We start from the raw sequence: 14,179 nt of genomic DNA on the forward strand, positions 1-14,179 counted from the left end.
TTTTTCTTCTAGCAGAGGCATTGTCCATGTTTAGCTCAATTATTTCACAAATATTACTTTCCATCTTGCCTGTTTTCCTGTAAAGCTGAAATAATTACAAGGTAGGGATCAGTGTTTCCTATTTTTGAGCATTCTCGTCTTTCCTGGTACCTCCTGGATAACAAGTAGGGAATTTTGAAACAGATACCAGAGAGAGTGAGTCAGACTTGGGATCACAACAAGAGCTGCCTTGCTTGAATAATTCTTCCTCTGGAATCAATAAAGCAGCCTGGAAGTACCACCTGCTTTATTTTTGTAGTATTTACATGCACCTAATTAAAAATATCTTGGTTTACTGCTGAATAATCCTGAGGCTGTCCAAGGAACCCATAGTGGGTGAATGCACGAGCTGCCAGGTCAGATTGATTGTTCACAGTGAGCTGCACTGAAACCTCCCCCTTTTTTGAAGGAAATATTCTATTTATGGGGCTAAGCTGAGATTTATGGAGTGTTCATGTTCTGTGTTTCTGGGAATTTCTTGTAATAGTCCTCCAGTGTCCAAAAAAGCTCATTTTAGACATGGATACCCTTCCTATTCTTTTGTTAACAAGCCACAGCACCCCCTCCACCCCCCAAAAAAGCAGCAGCTGAGTTCCTGAGCCATGATTTTTCTATTCAGACACCTTGAGGTTTGTCTCTTTCTTGTTCCTCAGTTTATACAATTCTTTTAAGCTGTTTGTGTAGATGCCTGAACACTTTGCTGCTGACTCCACAGGAAAAAAAAAAAATCTTACTGTTTTCTTTTGAGAAGGTCTCTGGGTGGATTCCTACCTTGGAGGTGACCTCCTCAGCATATTAATTTATCAGCCAGACCATTAAATCTTGTGGGAATAAACAAAGGCAGCTCCTGATGGAGTCGTTCTGCATGTCTTGGCTCAGGGTGGTGGTTCCTTCCATTCCCTCTAGCAGGGAATTGTGTTTATTTCTGATTTATGTTCCTGAAGAGCAGACATGTTCTGGGAGTCCTCCCTGCATAATGGGGCTTTAATTTCGTTCACTGAATAATGTTATGAAAACAAGGCCACCTTTTACCAGGTGATTCAAAACTTAAAAGGCTGCTGTGAAATGAAACAAACTCTGAGCCCATTTAGTCCTCACACTTCTCAACACAAAAGAAATGAGAGAAGTGATCTTGGATTATTTCTGCTTTGCTAAGGGCCAAAAATGTGTGTTTTCTTGGTTTCTTTTTAATAAAGGAAAATAGGAATTAATTTAAGAGTCATTCCTTTCCACAGGGATGAATATGATCAAAATAAACTTTGACTAGCAGGGAAAAAGCAATATTACAGAAGTCAGCCAAGCAGAGGAGGAAGTCAAATTTAAGATGGTTTTAGGCAGAGAGCAGCTAGGGGAGATTTCTCCCACACTGACGTGTCTGTGTCACTTTGAAGTGACATTTTCTCCTCCTCCTCACTCTGCTTGATTGTTTCATTAGATCAGACAACTGGAAACTGAGAGCTTTCAGGCAGCAAAGCTCTTCCTGTTCAAACCTTGTATAAAATTTTGAATAGGACCTCTTAATAACCATTTGTTTTAAATATTTATCCTGTCCATTCTCTGTTTGAATTAATAATCAACAATGAATATGCTAAAATAAGTTAAGTGATGCTGTATCCACCTGTTTTAAAAATGATGAATTATGCTTTCTCCTGCATTTATCTTGTGTATCAATCAAATGGGCATTTTTTAAGTGATGGTGTCCTCCACACATAGCTTGTGTCTGTTGCACCTTTTCTGGAACTGGACAGAATTTAGACTTGTAAATAAGAAATAATCCAAGAAGAAAATTAAAACTGAATTAATAAATGTACAGAAAGTTTTCATTTGGGATAAAAAAAAAAAAGGGGTGTGAAATATTTGTGGATTTTGGAGCTGTAAGCAAAAAACAGAAAAAAAGGAAAAAATAATTAATTTATTAATCCTTTAGTGGGACTCTAGGGAATCTGCAGCTGCTCCTCAGTACCTGGAAATCCAGACCTCTCCCTGCCCATTTTCCCTTTCTAGGCACACATTTTGATGGAGATCTTGATCCCTTCAGACCATGAGCAGGAAAAATCTCCTTTCTCTGCCTCAGCAGCAGCACAAGACTGTGGATTTTTTGGAAAGGCTGTGCCCACCTGGAGCAGTGTCCAGCTGCCAGCAACTTGAGATTTCTTGTTTTTTAATGCTTTTAGCACCTCCAGATGAGCATGAGTCAGTGAATTCCAGCGTGCTGCAAAAATGATCACCCTCAATGCAAGTTAAACACGTTTTGACTCTGTTTCTAATTTTTTACTTAAGGCTTTGGAGCAGACTGCTAAAACTTGTCCTCTTCCTAATCATTCTCCTTAAATGAAATACTTCAGCCATAAAGCATGCACAAAAGGGCAGTAATCAAAAACCTTTCCTTAGCTGAGTTGTACAGGAAGATATTTCTGAGATGTCTAAATTAAGGATTCTGTCCTCTGGTCAGGCCAGATTTGTGATTTGCAGGATCTGGGCAAGGCAGAAGTGAAGATGTTTGGTGGCCCAGCTCCCCTGGAGTGGGAGGTGTAATGATTCTGTAATTTTGGTGCACTGATAAAGGTTTCTATGTTTAATTTACAAACACGACAGGGTCATTAAGAGCTGCCAGGGCCTCTTGTTAGACCATATGACAGAACAAAAAACCAGAAATCTCTGAGCCTTAATGCCTTGTTTATAATGAACGAAACTGAGTGAATGAGTCAGTGCATCAATTAACTTGAAAAGCAGATATCACTGTCTGCCTGTCCCCTGACAAGGTTAGTGACCCCTGGTTTTATTTCCTTCTGGCTGTGGATGGATGTGGGGCTGGGAGAAAGTTCAGTCCCTGCCTGCTCTCGACATTCACAGTTCCTCCCACAAGCTGCTGAGGGCTTGTTTGTACTGCAGAGGAGACAAAGGATATTCTAAAGCTTCTAAATTCATAAGAACTCAGTTCTCTAAGAGCAACACCTGCTTGCTGAATGCATTCTGAGTAGTCCAGCTGCACCAGACTGTATCACTGAGGAGACACGGATTTTCCAGTTGTGCCCATGGCCCTGGAAGAGGAGGACAGCACATCTGAACCAGCTTTAGTCATGGAGCATGCCAGGGGTTCATGTTTGCATCAGTGTGACAAGTAAAATCTGTCTCTAAATTAACAGCCTTGAAACGGAAAAATTATTAATTTGTTGGGAAGAACACAGGTGTGGAAGGAATGCTTGGCTTAATGAGTTTATCTAATCTCAGTCTCTTTCATAAGTACGAGCCTGACTGTAAATACTGAAGTTCTTTTTAGAGATAATAGCCAAGAATGCTTCCTAACCACAGGAGGATTTACCACTCCTAAACCGCTAAAAAACTGAAACTAATCAGAAATATGAAAACTCCATAAAACTGAACATTTTGCACCATGGGTGTGTTGGAGCTGGGAGCTCCCTCTGGGCACGGGCTGGAGCCAATCCTTGGCAAGAATATGTGCACCAAACCCTTTGTATTTCTGCAAAATACCTTTCAGCTTGCTGTTGTGATCCTTGAGGTTTTCCAGGGCTTTCTCCTCCCTGTGGACTGTGCTGTGCACATCTGGGAGCAGGGGAAGGTTCCTGCCAGGGAGGTGCCAGCCCTGCAGAACCCGCTGTGTACCCAGGGAGCTCCTGGAGACAGCTCCTCTAAACACTGGGGATGGAGTTCATCCTCAGGGCCAGGGCTCCATCAATTTGTCCAGTTTATGTTGGGGATGTGCAGTAAAACCGGTGCTTACAAGAATTCTGACTGCACCCACCCCAGATGAGGAGACCACCCCAGGAGGAGGCTGGGGTTTGGTGGGGGCTGGAGGGTTTGCTCTGGCTCTCAGTCCCAAAGGCAGGGAGCAGCTGGGATGGGCAGGACACATCTGGACACTCCAAGGAGGTGGTGATGGATGGAAAGTCCCCCTGGGGGGGTTGGGAGAGGATTTTTGGGTTCCAGGTGATGGGAAGGGTGGGAGCTCCTGCTGCTGAAGAGGTGCTGGGAAGGAGCAAATGCTAAATCTGGAGGGCATGGAGTGCTGAATGGCAAAGTGTGACATCCCAAATGACAGGGATTGAAATCACATGGGTGCACAGGATGGGGAAAGGGAAAAGGAGCTGCCGTTCCAGGGACTTGAGCAGAGTTTGAAATGGCTGTTTAGAGATATTTCAGCTCATATTGAGGGTTGAGATCAGCCTGCAACCCTTCTCCAGCCACCCTCTGCTGCCAGGACTCTGGAGCTGTTGCCTTTTTGTACCTTCTTGGGTAAGGAAAGGAGGCTGGTGGGAAAGCCGTGCCCCGGTGTGCCATGGAGAGATGCTTTGGCAGGGACACTGAGCAGGAAGAAAGGATCCTGACAGCATTGCTGCCATCCTCTTCCCAGCACAGCACCTCCAAAATCCAGCAGAAAACCAAGGGGGACAGAGGCAGTGTGTGGCTGCCTCCATCCACAGAAACCTGGGAGATGCCCAGTGGGAAGTCACTTGCCAGCTGCTTTATTGAGGTGCTGTTTAATTGTTTTGCTAAAGCAGCTGCCTCTGCCTTATTAATTTAGAAGAAAATACTGACTGAAAAGACTAATTCTAGCTCATACTTTAGCTTGATTCTTTTTCCTTTGGGACAATGAGGGAATATCCCATAACACTTCTCTACCTGGAATCACAGGATCTCTTGGAGATCTGCCTTAAGCCTTGTCCTCTTGTTAAAAAAAGGGGATATTTAAAATCACCACCAGAGCCCACCAGGAGCTTCTTCTTCTCAGCAGCCCAGACTCAGAATGGGCGAGTTTTCTTAATTTAGAGCACGTTGAGAAAATATTTAATTGAGGACCCAGTGGAGATGTCCAGGAGTTATCATCAGGTCATTTGTTCTGCCTGTGTGAGAGCTACAACTCTGGACAGGTTTGGATTCCATTCCATTTCATTTCATTCACAGTTTTGTAACCATGGGTAACAGCAGAGCTGACGTGGCTCTGCACTGCTGCAAGGAGGCTGTCAAAATTGTCAGGTTTTAAAATCAACCTGCTTTGATGACTCTTCTGTTCTGCAGCATTTACCTTACAGAGTTTGCCCTGAAAAACCTTTCATTTAAAAATGACTTTCCTTTTTTTTTTGCAGCGTTTGAACTGAAAGCAAGATAGAAGTTGTTCAAGGATGCCTTTGCACAAGACTGGTGTGTTGCCAGAGATACAAGATCTGGCTTGTTCTAATGTCCTCTCTCGTGCAGAAAAATAAATTTACTTTGTTCTGCAGTGTGTTGGGAAGGTTGAGGTTCAGAACAGAACTCTTCCTTCCTTCCTTCAGGATTGGAGGAGCCACCACCTCTTGGAGGCTTTGAACATTTGTCACTTTGGAAGTGCAAAGAAGATAAATCTGCCCGTGGTCTGTAAGGGTTTCAGGGCTTTGCTTTTCTTTTCTCTCCTTTATGAACATCTCCCACTGACTTCCATGCTGGAAGGAAAGTCCCCTTATCATTAGGATGTGCCACATCCCTTGGGCAACAATAGTTACATCCCACTGACTGTGCATGAAGAATATAATGCATTAAAATAATCTAGAACAAACTGTAAAAACACTTAAACAACAAGCCCAAAGCAAAATAATTATCTTAAGTCTGCTAACTCTTTGTTTAAAATAAAGTTGTACTCATTGTGAGTGAAATGCTGCCTTCCATTTAAGTCCATCCTTCAAAACTCTTCCCAAAAGTCCTCAAACACAACTTTTTTTTGTTATAAGCCTGCCTGAATTCACATCCAGACACTTGTCATTCTTTGGAAAACAAACATGGAAAAGTTTCTTTGGAAAACAAATTTACATGAAAAGTAAGCTGGAAACACCTTTTTGACTCAAGCACTGCCTTGAAGATTCCCCATAGCTTCTGGAAGTCAGTCCAGGCTCCAGAAAGCATCTTCTGGATGCTAAACCTGCTTTCTAAACCTGAAATTATCAAAACTCTCAAACAGAAGAAACAGGTGCCAGCAAATGTGTTGGACCAGCAGCAACTCAAAAACCATCAAGGGCTCAGCAGATTTTCTGCTGCTCGTCCTGCCCAGGCTCTGTGAAGCACTCAGGCTTTGCTGTTCTGGCTGTAATGTCTGTTTTTGACACTGGAGGAGAATTTGGTCTCAAAAGCACCTGAGCAGTTACAGGTGAGTTGTTTTTAATGAAACATCTTGCTGGAGACTCGTGGCAGCTTCAGAGAGATCTTATTTCAGGTGGAGCCAAATGTTGGGAGGGAGAAGGACCAAAACCATGGCAAAGATGTCCAAATGTGGGGAAGGTGAGCACTGTTTTGGAAGGCTAAATTTAGCAGTGATTAAACAGAGCATCTCTCATGCAGCAACCTCAAAACCTGTCACACACAAGAGTGACACCTTAAAACATGGCCTGAAAATTTCCCCAGATCCTGGAAACAGCATTGCTATTTTCTAGGCCATGGACAGCAGCACAAGACCAAGTGACCCCCCTGAGGTCGTTTTCTAGCAGCATCCAGGACTCCTGAGTGCCCTGCACTGAATCCTCTGCTCAGCTCCAGCAGGGTGGAGTGCTGCCTCCACAGGCACTCCAACGCCAAACCCTGGGAAATCCCTCCTGGCTTTCATTCACTGTCTTTTCTAAGCCTGTCAGAGCTATCAGCACCACCAGTGCTTTTGGGGAAGAAGCCTCTGAGTCCCCAGCAGCAGGTGAGGTGAAGGAAGGTAAATAAATGCATTTAGCTGCAGGGCATGGGGCAGGCAGGGGCTGCAGACTCCTCAAATGTTCCTGCTACCACCCCTTAACCTGGGCTCTGCCCAGGGGCTGAAAGCTGCTTTCAAAATGTAGAGCTGCAGCTGATTTTACAATAAAGCCATTTCTGTAAAATACTGTCTTCTATGGTGTTAAATGAAAGAAAAAACCCATCTGCTGTGACATTCCCATTCTCTGGACAGAGGGACATAATTCTGTCTCTCAGGACTGCACAGAGAGAAGATAAAACAATCTTTATCTCTGCTCCTTGGTTTTGCCCATGTGGAATGTGGTTGGAGATTGTTCACCTGCAGGGATGGCTGGGTTGGATTCTGGTGAAGTTGTTTGGGGTCAGTGACCAATGGATCCAGCTGTGGCTCAGACTCTCAGCAGAGAAACGAGTTTGAGTTGGGTAAGTAAGAAGTAAGTATGTAGAATGGGATAATATCTCTTTAAATAGTATATTAATGTAATGTAGTATAGTTTTAATAAAGCTATCCTTCAACCTTCTGATCTGGAGCCAATCATCATTTCTTCTCTGCATTTTTTACTATAATCTGTTACAAAGAAAAAGGAGAAACTCGATTTAAACCTGTGGGGTGACTGGGATTTTGAGCACTGTGATGCTGGGGGCTGGCTGCCAGACCCTGCTCCCCAAAGGGAGAGGCTGTGGGAGCCTGGCACGGGGGCTGGTGCTGCCTCTTTAGGTTTAGGTGTCCCCTCTGCACATGTCAGAGGTGCTGCTGCCCTCCCCTATTAGCATGACTGCTTTAGAGTTAATTTACCTGCTCCATTCCTGCTGATTTTTGAAAGACAGGCTCAGTGTACCCAAGAATAATTAAACTCTGTAGTGCCTTTCCCTGCGAGGCTTCTTGCATGAGGCAGCCTTGTGCTTCTCAAATGTCAAGCTGATATTTAAAAGAATAACAGAGGTAGAAGGCTGTGAGTTTGATGGACATCCCTGGCTTGCAGGAGCACACAGAGGAACTGTCTCTGACAGGCTGTGGTCATGGACACACCACATTTAGCTTCAGGAATCTCCCTTGCTTTGTTTGGATGGAATCATGTTTGGTTCTCGTTAAGAATTCAGGAGCTGAATTCAAGATCCTAACAGGAATGCATGAGGAAAGACCAACAGCATCTCAGAGAGAGATTGGCCAAAACAAGCTGGAACAAGAGAGATTGGCCAAAACAAGCTGGAACAAACTTGGCCATGGCTTTGGTTTTAGAACTGTTCCCTCTGCCAGGCATGGCTGATAGTGCTGGTGGTTTGATTCTGCACAAACTTATTTACTACTTTCCTTCCAGATATCTCGATGGAGGGGTCTGGGTGGGATCTTCCACAGTATTGAAGTTCAGCCTTTTTTAATAAATGCTTTAATGACTGATTTTTAACTCTTCACCCCATCTCTGACTGTAGAAGCATTTCTAGTGCTCACCAAAATATCTCATTTAAGTTAAAATCTGTATTACAAACAGAACCAGAAAAGCAGAGCCCAAATGCCAGAACACTTCTACAGGATTCATTTCTCCCTTTCCTCTTTTAATTCTCCCTTTCTTGGGTGGGTGACCAAAGTAAAATGATGCAGCAGTTTTGCTTTGGTGAATTCCATTGGGACCATTTTCTCTGGGGACAAGATGACTCCAGTTGTGACCACAGATCACAAAGCTCAGTTTTGACCATTCACATTTGTTAAACTGAAATTAGTCTCCCCCAAAGGTGATATATGCCAAACCAGAAACTCAGTGTGGGCAGAAAGCTGCATTCCTGAGCAAAAATATTTGTTATTTTAAACCTCCATTCTGATATATGTCCCATTCAAGATTTTAATAGATTTAATATTTAGTATAATATTAATATATTTTTTTTTTTCAGTGTTGGGAGTCTGACAGAAGCTTGCTGCATCCCAGAGGCACCAACTGATGCATCCTTTCTCCCTGCTGTGCTTTAGACACATTCCCAAACAAGGGCAAGAAACTGGTATAATGGTAATAACAATAACTTTACAAGCTACTTACACCCTGCAAAGCTGTGGCTACTGTTTTGAAGGCAAAGAGATTTATTTCTCATAAACCACAGTCATTAACTCAGTGTCTCTCTAGAAACTAAGAGCGAGCCCCAATATTTTCAGGAAGAAAAACCCCATCTGTGCTGGACTGGAGTTAATCAGCAGCTCTGGGGGTTTCTGTGGGTGCTGGCTGGGAGGATGCTGTGCAAAACAACAGGAATTAAATTAGTCTGGGTTGGCATAGGAAGAAACATGGGAGAGGGAAGTTAACTCCTGGAAAAAGGTTTTTCTCTTCTCTTCTCTCCCCCTCCAGATGATGAAGCAATGTTCTGCTTTAAAGGGATAAAATGCTCTTATGTAGTTCCATTGTGCTGTGATTTGGGCAACCTCTCTCTTTTAAAGCCTAGAAATAAAAAGCAAATTTTCTTCCCGAGATCTCGGGATGGGAACTTGCTGCTGCCACCAGAGGGACTCCAAAAAGAGACAGAAAAGCTGAGTGTCCTCAAAGCAGACAGACTTCTGGCAAAACTTCCTGACTTTCTGGGGCTGCTCTGAGGATTTCTCTGCGTTTTCTGTGCCCAGGGCTTGAGGGGTGGGCTCTGCTATGAGCTTTATGTGCTTTCTTCTCTCCTCATCCTGGATTATGAATAGATTGTGCACACATTATATTAGATTGTAATGGATTATAATAGTTTATACTAGATTGTAATAGATTATATTAGATTATAATAAATTATGAACTCTGTCATCCCGCCCGTTCCCCACAGTTAATCCCACTGTGCCATCTTGCAGCTCAAGGTGCAAAATGCTCACCAAGTCCCCTCTCATTTGGTGGCTCCCCTGGTGCTCAGTCCCACACCAAGCACCAAACCTCTGCTGAAATAAGAGTTAAAATGTTAATGATTTGCTGGAGCTCACGAGGGAATTGTAATGTGAGGCTTTTGAGCTTTGATTGCAAATTTGTTTTTTGAAAGTGGAGAGAAAGATGATTTTTAAAAAGTGACTGAAGGTAAAGGCTCCAAAAATTCCATAAGGTTCAGATGTTTTCTTCTGTGCCTGGTGAAAACAACCATTCTCATTTGCCCCACAAAGGAGTGGTCTTTGTCTTTTCAAATAAAAGTGGGAAAATTGCCATTGCTGCAGCAGCTCCCGCCAGAGAAGGAGATCCACCATAAAGGAAGGAGAAAGCACTCAGGATGAAATTGCTTTTCTTTCCCAGTCTGGGTTAGTTTTTTTGTTGTTGTTGGTTTTTTTGTTTTTTTTTTTTTTTTTGTTATAAACTCTTAAATCCTAAGGGGAATTGGAAAAAAATCTCTAGTGATTAAATAAGTTTCTTTCTTGTAAAGCATGTATGGAGTTTTGCAGTGACAGCCTCTGGCCCAACAAGAAAAATGCTGCTGCCTTTCCTAAAATTCCCATTTCCCATGTTTCTAAAGAAGGAACTGTGTCACTGAGCCTGCAGCAACATTTCATTTATAATAAAAACACCCAAAGCATTAAGAACCACAGGATTACAATGATTTAGGAATGACAAGTGACCCCCAGGGTACACAGAACCTGATTTCCTGAAATGCAAAATAGCCAAAGTAAAATAGTTTTCAAGGAACTCTCCACGTGTTGTTTTTCAATTACAGCTCCACTGATTTCCCTGTTGTTATTCAGCCCTGGCCTGAGATGCTTCAGATTTACCTGAAGTGACACCAATCATGGAATTTGCAAAGTCTCATCGCCCAGATTCTGGTCATCTCAATTCTCACACACTGCTGTAACCTCTGTGGCTGGGGACACAAGATGTTTTTAATCTCATGGCTTTGGGAACCCCTTTTCAGTGCTGAGGACAGCAAATACCTCTCCCTCAGGCAGGAAACAGCCTGAGCTGCCTTCCAGCAGGTGTGCACAGCCTGCACACATGGAGATGTGCTTAGGAATGCTGAGATCCCAACCCCAAACCGGCTGCCTCCCAAATTCCTCTGGGTGAGCAGCAGGTGAAGCCACCCCTCACAGGTAACCTAAAGGTTGTGTCAGCCCCAGGCAGGGCTCTGTGCTCCAGGCAGGCAGCAGCAATCCCCTTCCCAGGTGAGCTACCAGCTGAATTTGGCTTTGTTCTAAAGGAAAACCCATGAGGACAGTCCCCCTGTTTCACAAGGAATGGACATTAGGACTATTTATGGTGCCCAGTTTGGAGTCTGTGCAACACTGGAATATGACAAAGTGATCACTGGTGTTTCAAAGACAGTCCTGTGGTTAAAAGCAATATGGGCAAGGTGAGTTGCTCATTGCCCTGCTCCCCAGAAAGCATCCCAAGAGAAGGGTGCCTCCAGCACAGGAACACCTTCATCCAACTCCTGAATTTTTCTGTTGGCTGAGCACACAAATCCAGCGTGTCCCTGTGCCTGTTCCCTGCTCTCAAGCCCTGCTTTGGTGTTGGCACTTGGTGTCTCTGCTGTAGCACAAGCACACCCCAAAATTTGGTGTGGGACACCCAAGGACACGGGAATGCAGCACTGCAGGGCTGGAGTGGGGCTCTGCTCAGGCAGATGGGGGCTGGAATAAGTAATCAAAAAGTGGAAATGACAGTTCCTTATGCTGCTGCTGCTTCTGAACTCCCTGGGCATCACCAGCTGCTGACAGGAGTTTGTACAACTCCTACCTTGTTTTTTTTACCCCCAGAGTCTGTCCCAGAACAAGAAAGAAGAATATTGACCCCAACTTCATCCCCACAGCTGGAAACTGGTGTTTTCAGCATCTGCCCTGATAAATACACCCCCTGAGCTGGGTGAAGAGACCAGGCAAGGGGAAACCTGAGGAAGGTCCATTTTTAATAAGCATTTATTTATAAACTAACATTTTACAATTGTTTAAGTGCTTACAGGCATCTCCAGGATTTGTGGTGAAGGTTTACTGTGAGATGCCAAGCAGGGAGAAAATGAGCAGAATACATTGAGGCAAAACAGATTTGATCAAATGTCACGAAAAAATTTGTCTTTTTTATTATGAGTTTCATGATATAGGATTCAGTAATTTTTCTTAGAGCCTCAGGTCTTTGAGTGATAGGATTATAAATAAGTTTTTATTTCTTCCAAGGTAAATTTTCAGGTTTGTCAGGCTCTGTTGACTTTTAAGAAAAGGACCAACTTTTTCAGGAAGAAAAAAATCAGTGGCAAATTCAAACCACCTTAGGTAGAAACCTTAAAAAATTACACGGGTTTTGAAATTTTTTTTTTAGGTAACCCTGTGGTTTCTGACAGCTTACCTGGTGGTTTTTGAATGCTTGGAGTTCAAAGTGCTGCTGCAATGAATTTTAAAATAGAGACTTTAAGCTTGATAGAACAGTAGTGCACCGTAATGTTAGAGGAAATAGGGAAAGGGGCTTAAAAGTCTCTTTACACGCTCCAGAAACAGACAACATTAACACACTGGGCAAACCCAAGGCTGGCAGCTCAGTTGAGTGATCCTGGGCCAATTTCAGATTTCTGCAGCTCTGACCCAGCTGTAGCCCCAGGGCAGCACTGAGAAGCCACACAAGAGAAACGGTGCTGGAGCCGAAACTCAGCCAAGCGTGGAACCAGTTTGTGGCAGAACTGAGCAGAGCATCCACCTCATCTTCTGCACCCCAAACCCTGCAGGATTTGTCTCGAACTGCTGCTGGCTCCCGGCAGGACCCCCCCGACATCCCTCAGCCAGATGGAAATCCAGACTCATCTCGCAGCATTGGCATTCACGCGACTTCTTGCCCCTCACTAGAGAGAGCACCGAAAATGAGTTCTCAGAACCCTTCAGGGCTAGGAGGTCCCCAAAGCCCTACCTTGGCCGGACGCTCTGCTGGTCCTGCGTGTTGGCAGCGCCTCCTCTTCCTCACTTGTCCTTCAGCGTGGCCATGCCCAGCGCCTCGGAGCTGTAGTCGTACTGGTTGCTGGAGGACATGGAGCGGCCCCAGGAGCACTGCAGGTTGGAGCCCCTCTTGCGGAAGGAGGACGTGAACCTGTAGAAGTTGCGGTGCCTGTTGCGCAGGTACTCCCGGTAGTTTTTGGTGAGCAGGGTGTAGAGGAAGGGGTTGATGCAGCTGTTGCTGTAGGTCAGGCAGGTCACCAGGTAGTTAATGCACTTTTGGGTTTGGGTGGTGAGCTGCAGGGAGCTGCTGTAGAGGCGCACCAGCTGCCAGATCCAAAAGGGCAGGAAGCAGGCCCAGAAGACCAGCACGATGCTGAAAATCATGATGAGGACCTTCTGCCGAGGGGACCTCTTGCTCTTCTCCTTGTGGGGGGGGTTCCTCTGGGACTCCAGGTAGGTCCTGGCCAGGCGTGTGTAGAGGAAGCCGATGATGATGCCCGGGGCCATGATGCTGGTGCTGAAGAGCACGGTCAGGTAGGTCCGGTAGGCGTCCACGCTCCAGGTGGGCGCACACATCCTCTTCACCTTGCCCTCCGCCTTGCCCCCCTCGGTCAGCGTGACCATCAGCATCATGGGCAGCGTGAGCAGCAGCGACACCGACCACACAGCGCCCGCTGTGACCTTCCGGTAGCCCCGCGAGCGCTTCAGGGTGTCCAGGGGCCGGGTGACGGCCAGGTAGCGCTCGGTGCACATGAGCGTGAGGGTGAAGATGCTGGCGTGCATGGTGAGCAGGTCCAGGCTGAGCAGGATGCGGCACCCCAGGTCCCCGAAGTACCAGTCCTGGGCCAGGTAGGTGCAGACGATGAAGGGGATGGTGGAGAGGTAGAGCAGGTCGGCCAGGGCCAGGCTGACGATGGAGCTGTACATGGGGGCGGCGCAGCGCGCCGAGTGGCACATCACCACCAGCGTGTAGACATTGCCGGCCACCCCGGCCACGTACATCACCGACAGCACCGTCCCGAAGGCCGAGGGGATGAGCAGCGGGCCGCCCCCGGGGGCAGCCGCCGCCGCCGCCGCCGCCGTCCCGTTGTCCCCCGCCGCCGCCGTCCCGTTGGGCTCCATGGGCGGCGGCGGCGGCCCCGACACCGTCGCACCGGCCCCGGAGCTCCCGGCCCCGGCGGCGGCCGCTCCGCCCCCCGCGGGCGGCAGGGCGGGCCCGGGCAGCCCCCGGGGGAAGGAAGGGCCGCCCCGCCCCGCCGGGGCTCCCCCGCTCCGCCGGGGCTCCCCCGCTCCGCGCCCGCGGCGACCCCCGAGCTCCGCCCGGGCGGGACCCGCCGGTGCCGTCCGGGGCCGGGAGCTCCGGGGAGCGCGGAGAGAGCGCCGGGCACGCTCAGCCCGGGCGGGGAGCCTGCGGAGAGCGGCTCCCCGAGCCGGGAATGGGGCTCTGCCAACCGGGAATGGGGCTGTGCCAGCCGGGAATGGGGCTCTGCCAACCGGGAATGGGGCTCTGCCAACTGGGAGTGGGGCTCTGCCAACTGGGAATCGGGCTCTGCCAACCGGGAATGGGGCACCCCGAGCCGGGAATGG

At 46.7% G+C, this 14,179-nt stretch overlaps 2 protein-coding genes across 2 annotated transcripts in view; one reads left to right on the plus strand and one right to left on the minus strand.

Annotated features, from left to right (window-relative positions):
• OGFOD3 (2-oxoglutarate and iron dependent oxygenase domain containing 3) overlaps positions 1 to 5,687 on the plus strand; it is a 31,471-nt gene extending 25,784 nt beyond the window's left edge. Inside the window, exon 9 of the mRNA XM_030287387.4 lies at positions 5,145 to 5,687. Coding sequence (XP_030143247.4) covers positions 5,145 to 5,167 — 23 coding nt within the window. The 3' untranslated portion in view covers positions 5,168 to 5,687. The remainder of the gene's footprint in view (positions 1 to 5,144) is intronic.
• A 5,880-nt stretch (positions 5,688 to 11,567) lies between these two features.
• On the minus strand, positions 11,568 to 13,790 carry LOC100222682 (urotensin-2 receptor-like). The gene has a single exon (XM_002187850.7). The coding sequence runs from the start codon at positions 13,712 to 13,714 to the stop codon at positions 12,617 to 12,619; it is 1,098 nt and encodes a 365-aa protein (XP_002187886.2). The 5' UTR covers positions 13,715 to 13,790; the 3' UTR covers positions 11,568 to 12,616.
• Between the last annotated feature and the right edge of the window lie 389 nt (positions 13,791 to 14,179).

The sequence above is a fragment of the Taeniopygia guttata genome, chromosome 18 (assembly GCF_048771995.1).
Source record: "Taeniopygia guttata chromosome 18, bTaeGut7.mat, whole genome shotgun sequence".
In the NCBI taxonomy this organism is placed as follows: Eukaryota; Metazoa; Chordata; class Aves; order Passeriformes; family Estrildidae; genus Taeniopygia; species Taeniopygia guttata.

Bases quoted from the DNA above. Each gene is read 5' to 3' on its own strand.
- LOC100222682 (XM_002187850.7), bottom strand. From the start codon at position 13,714: ATGGAGCCCAACGGGACGGCGGCGGCGGGGGACAACGGGACGGCGGCG.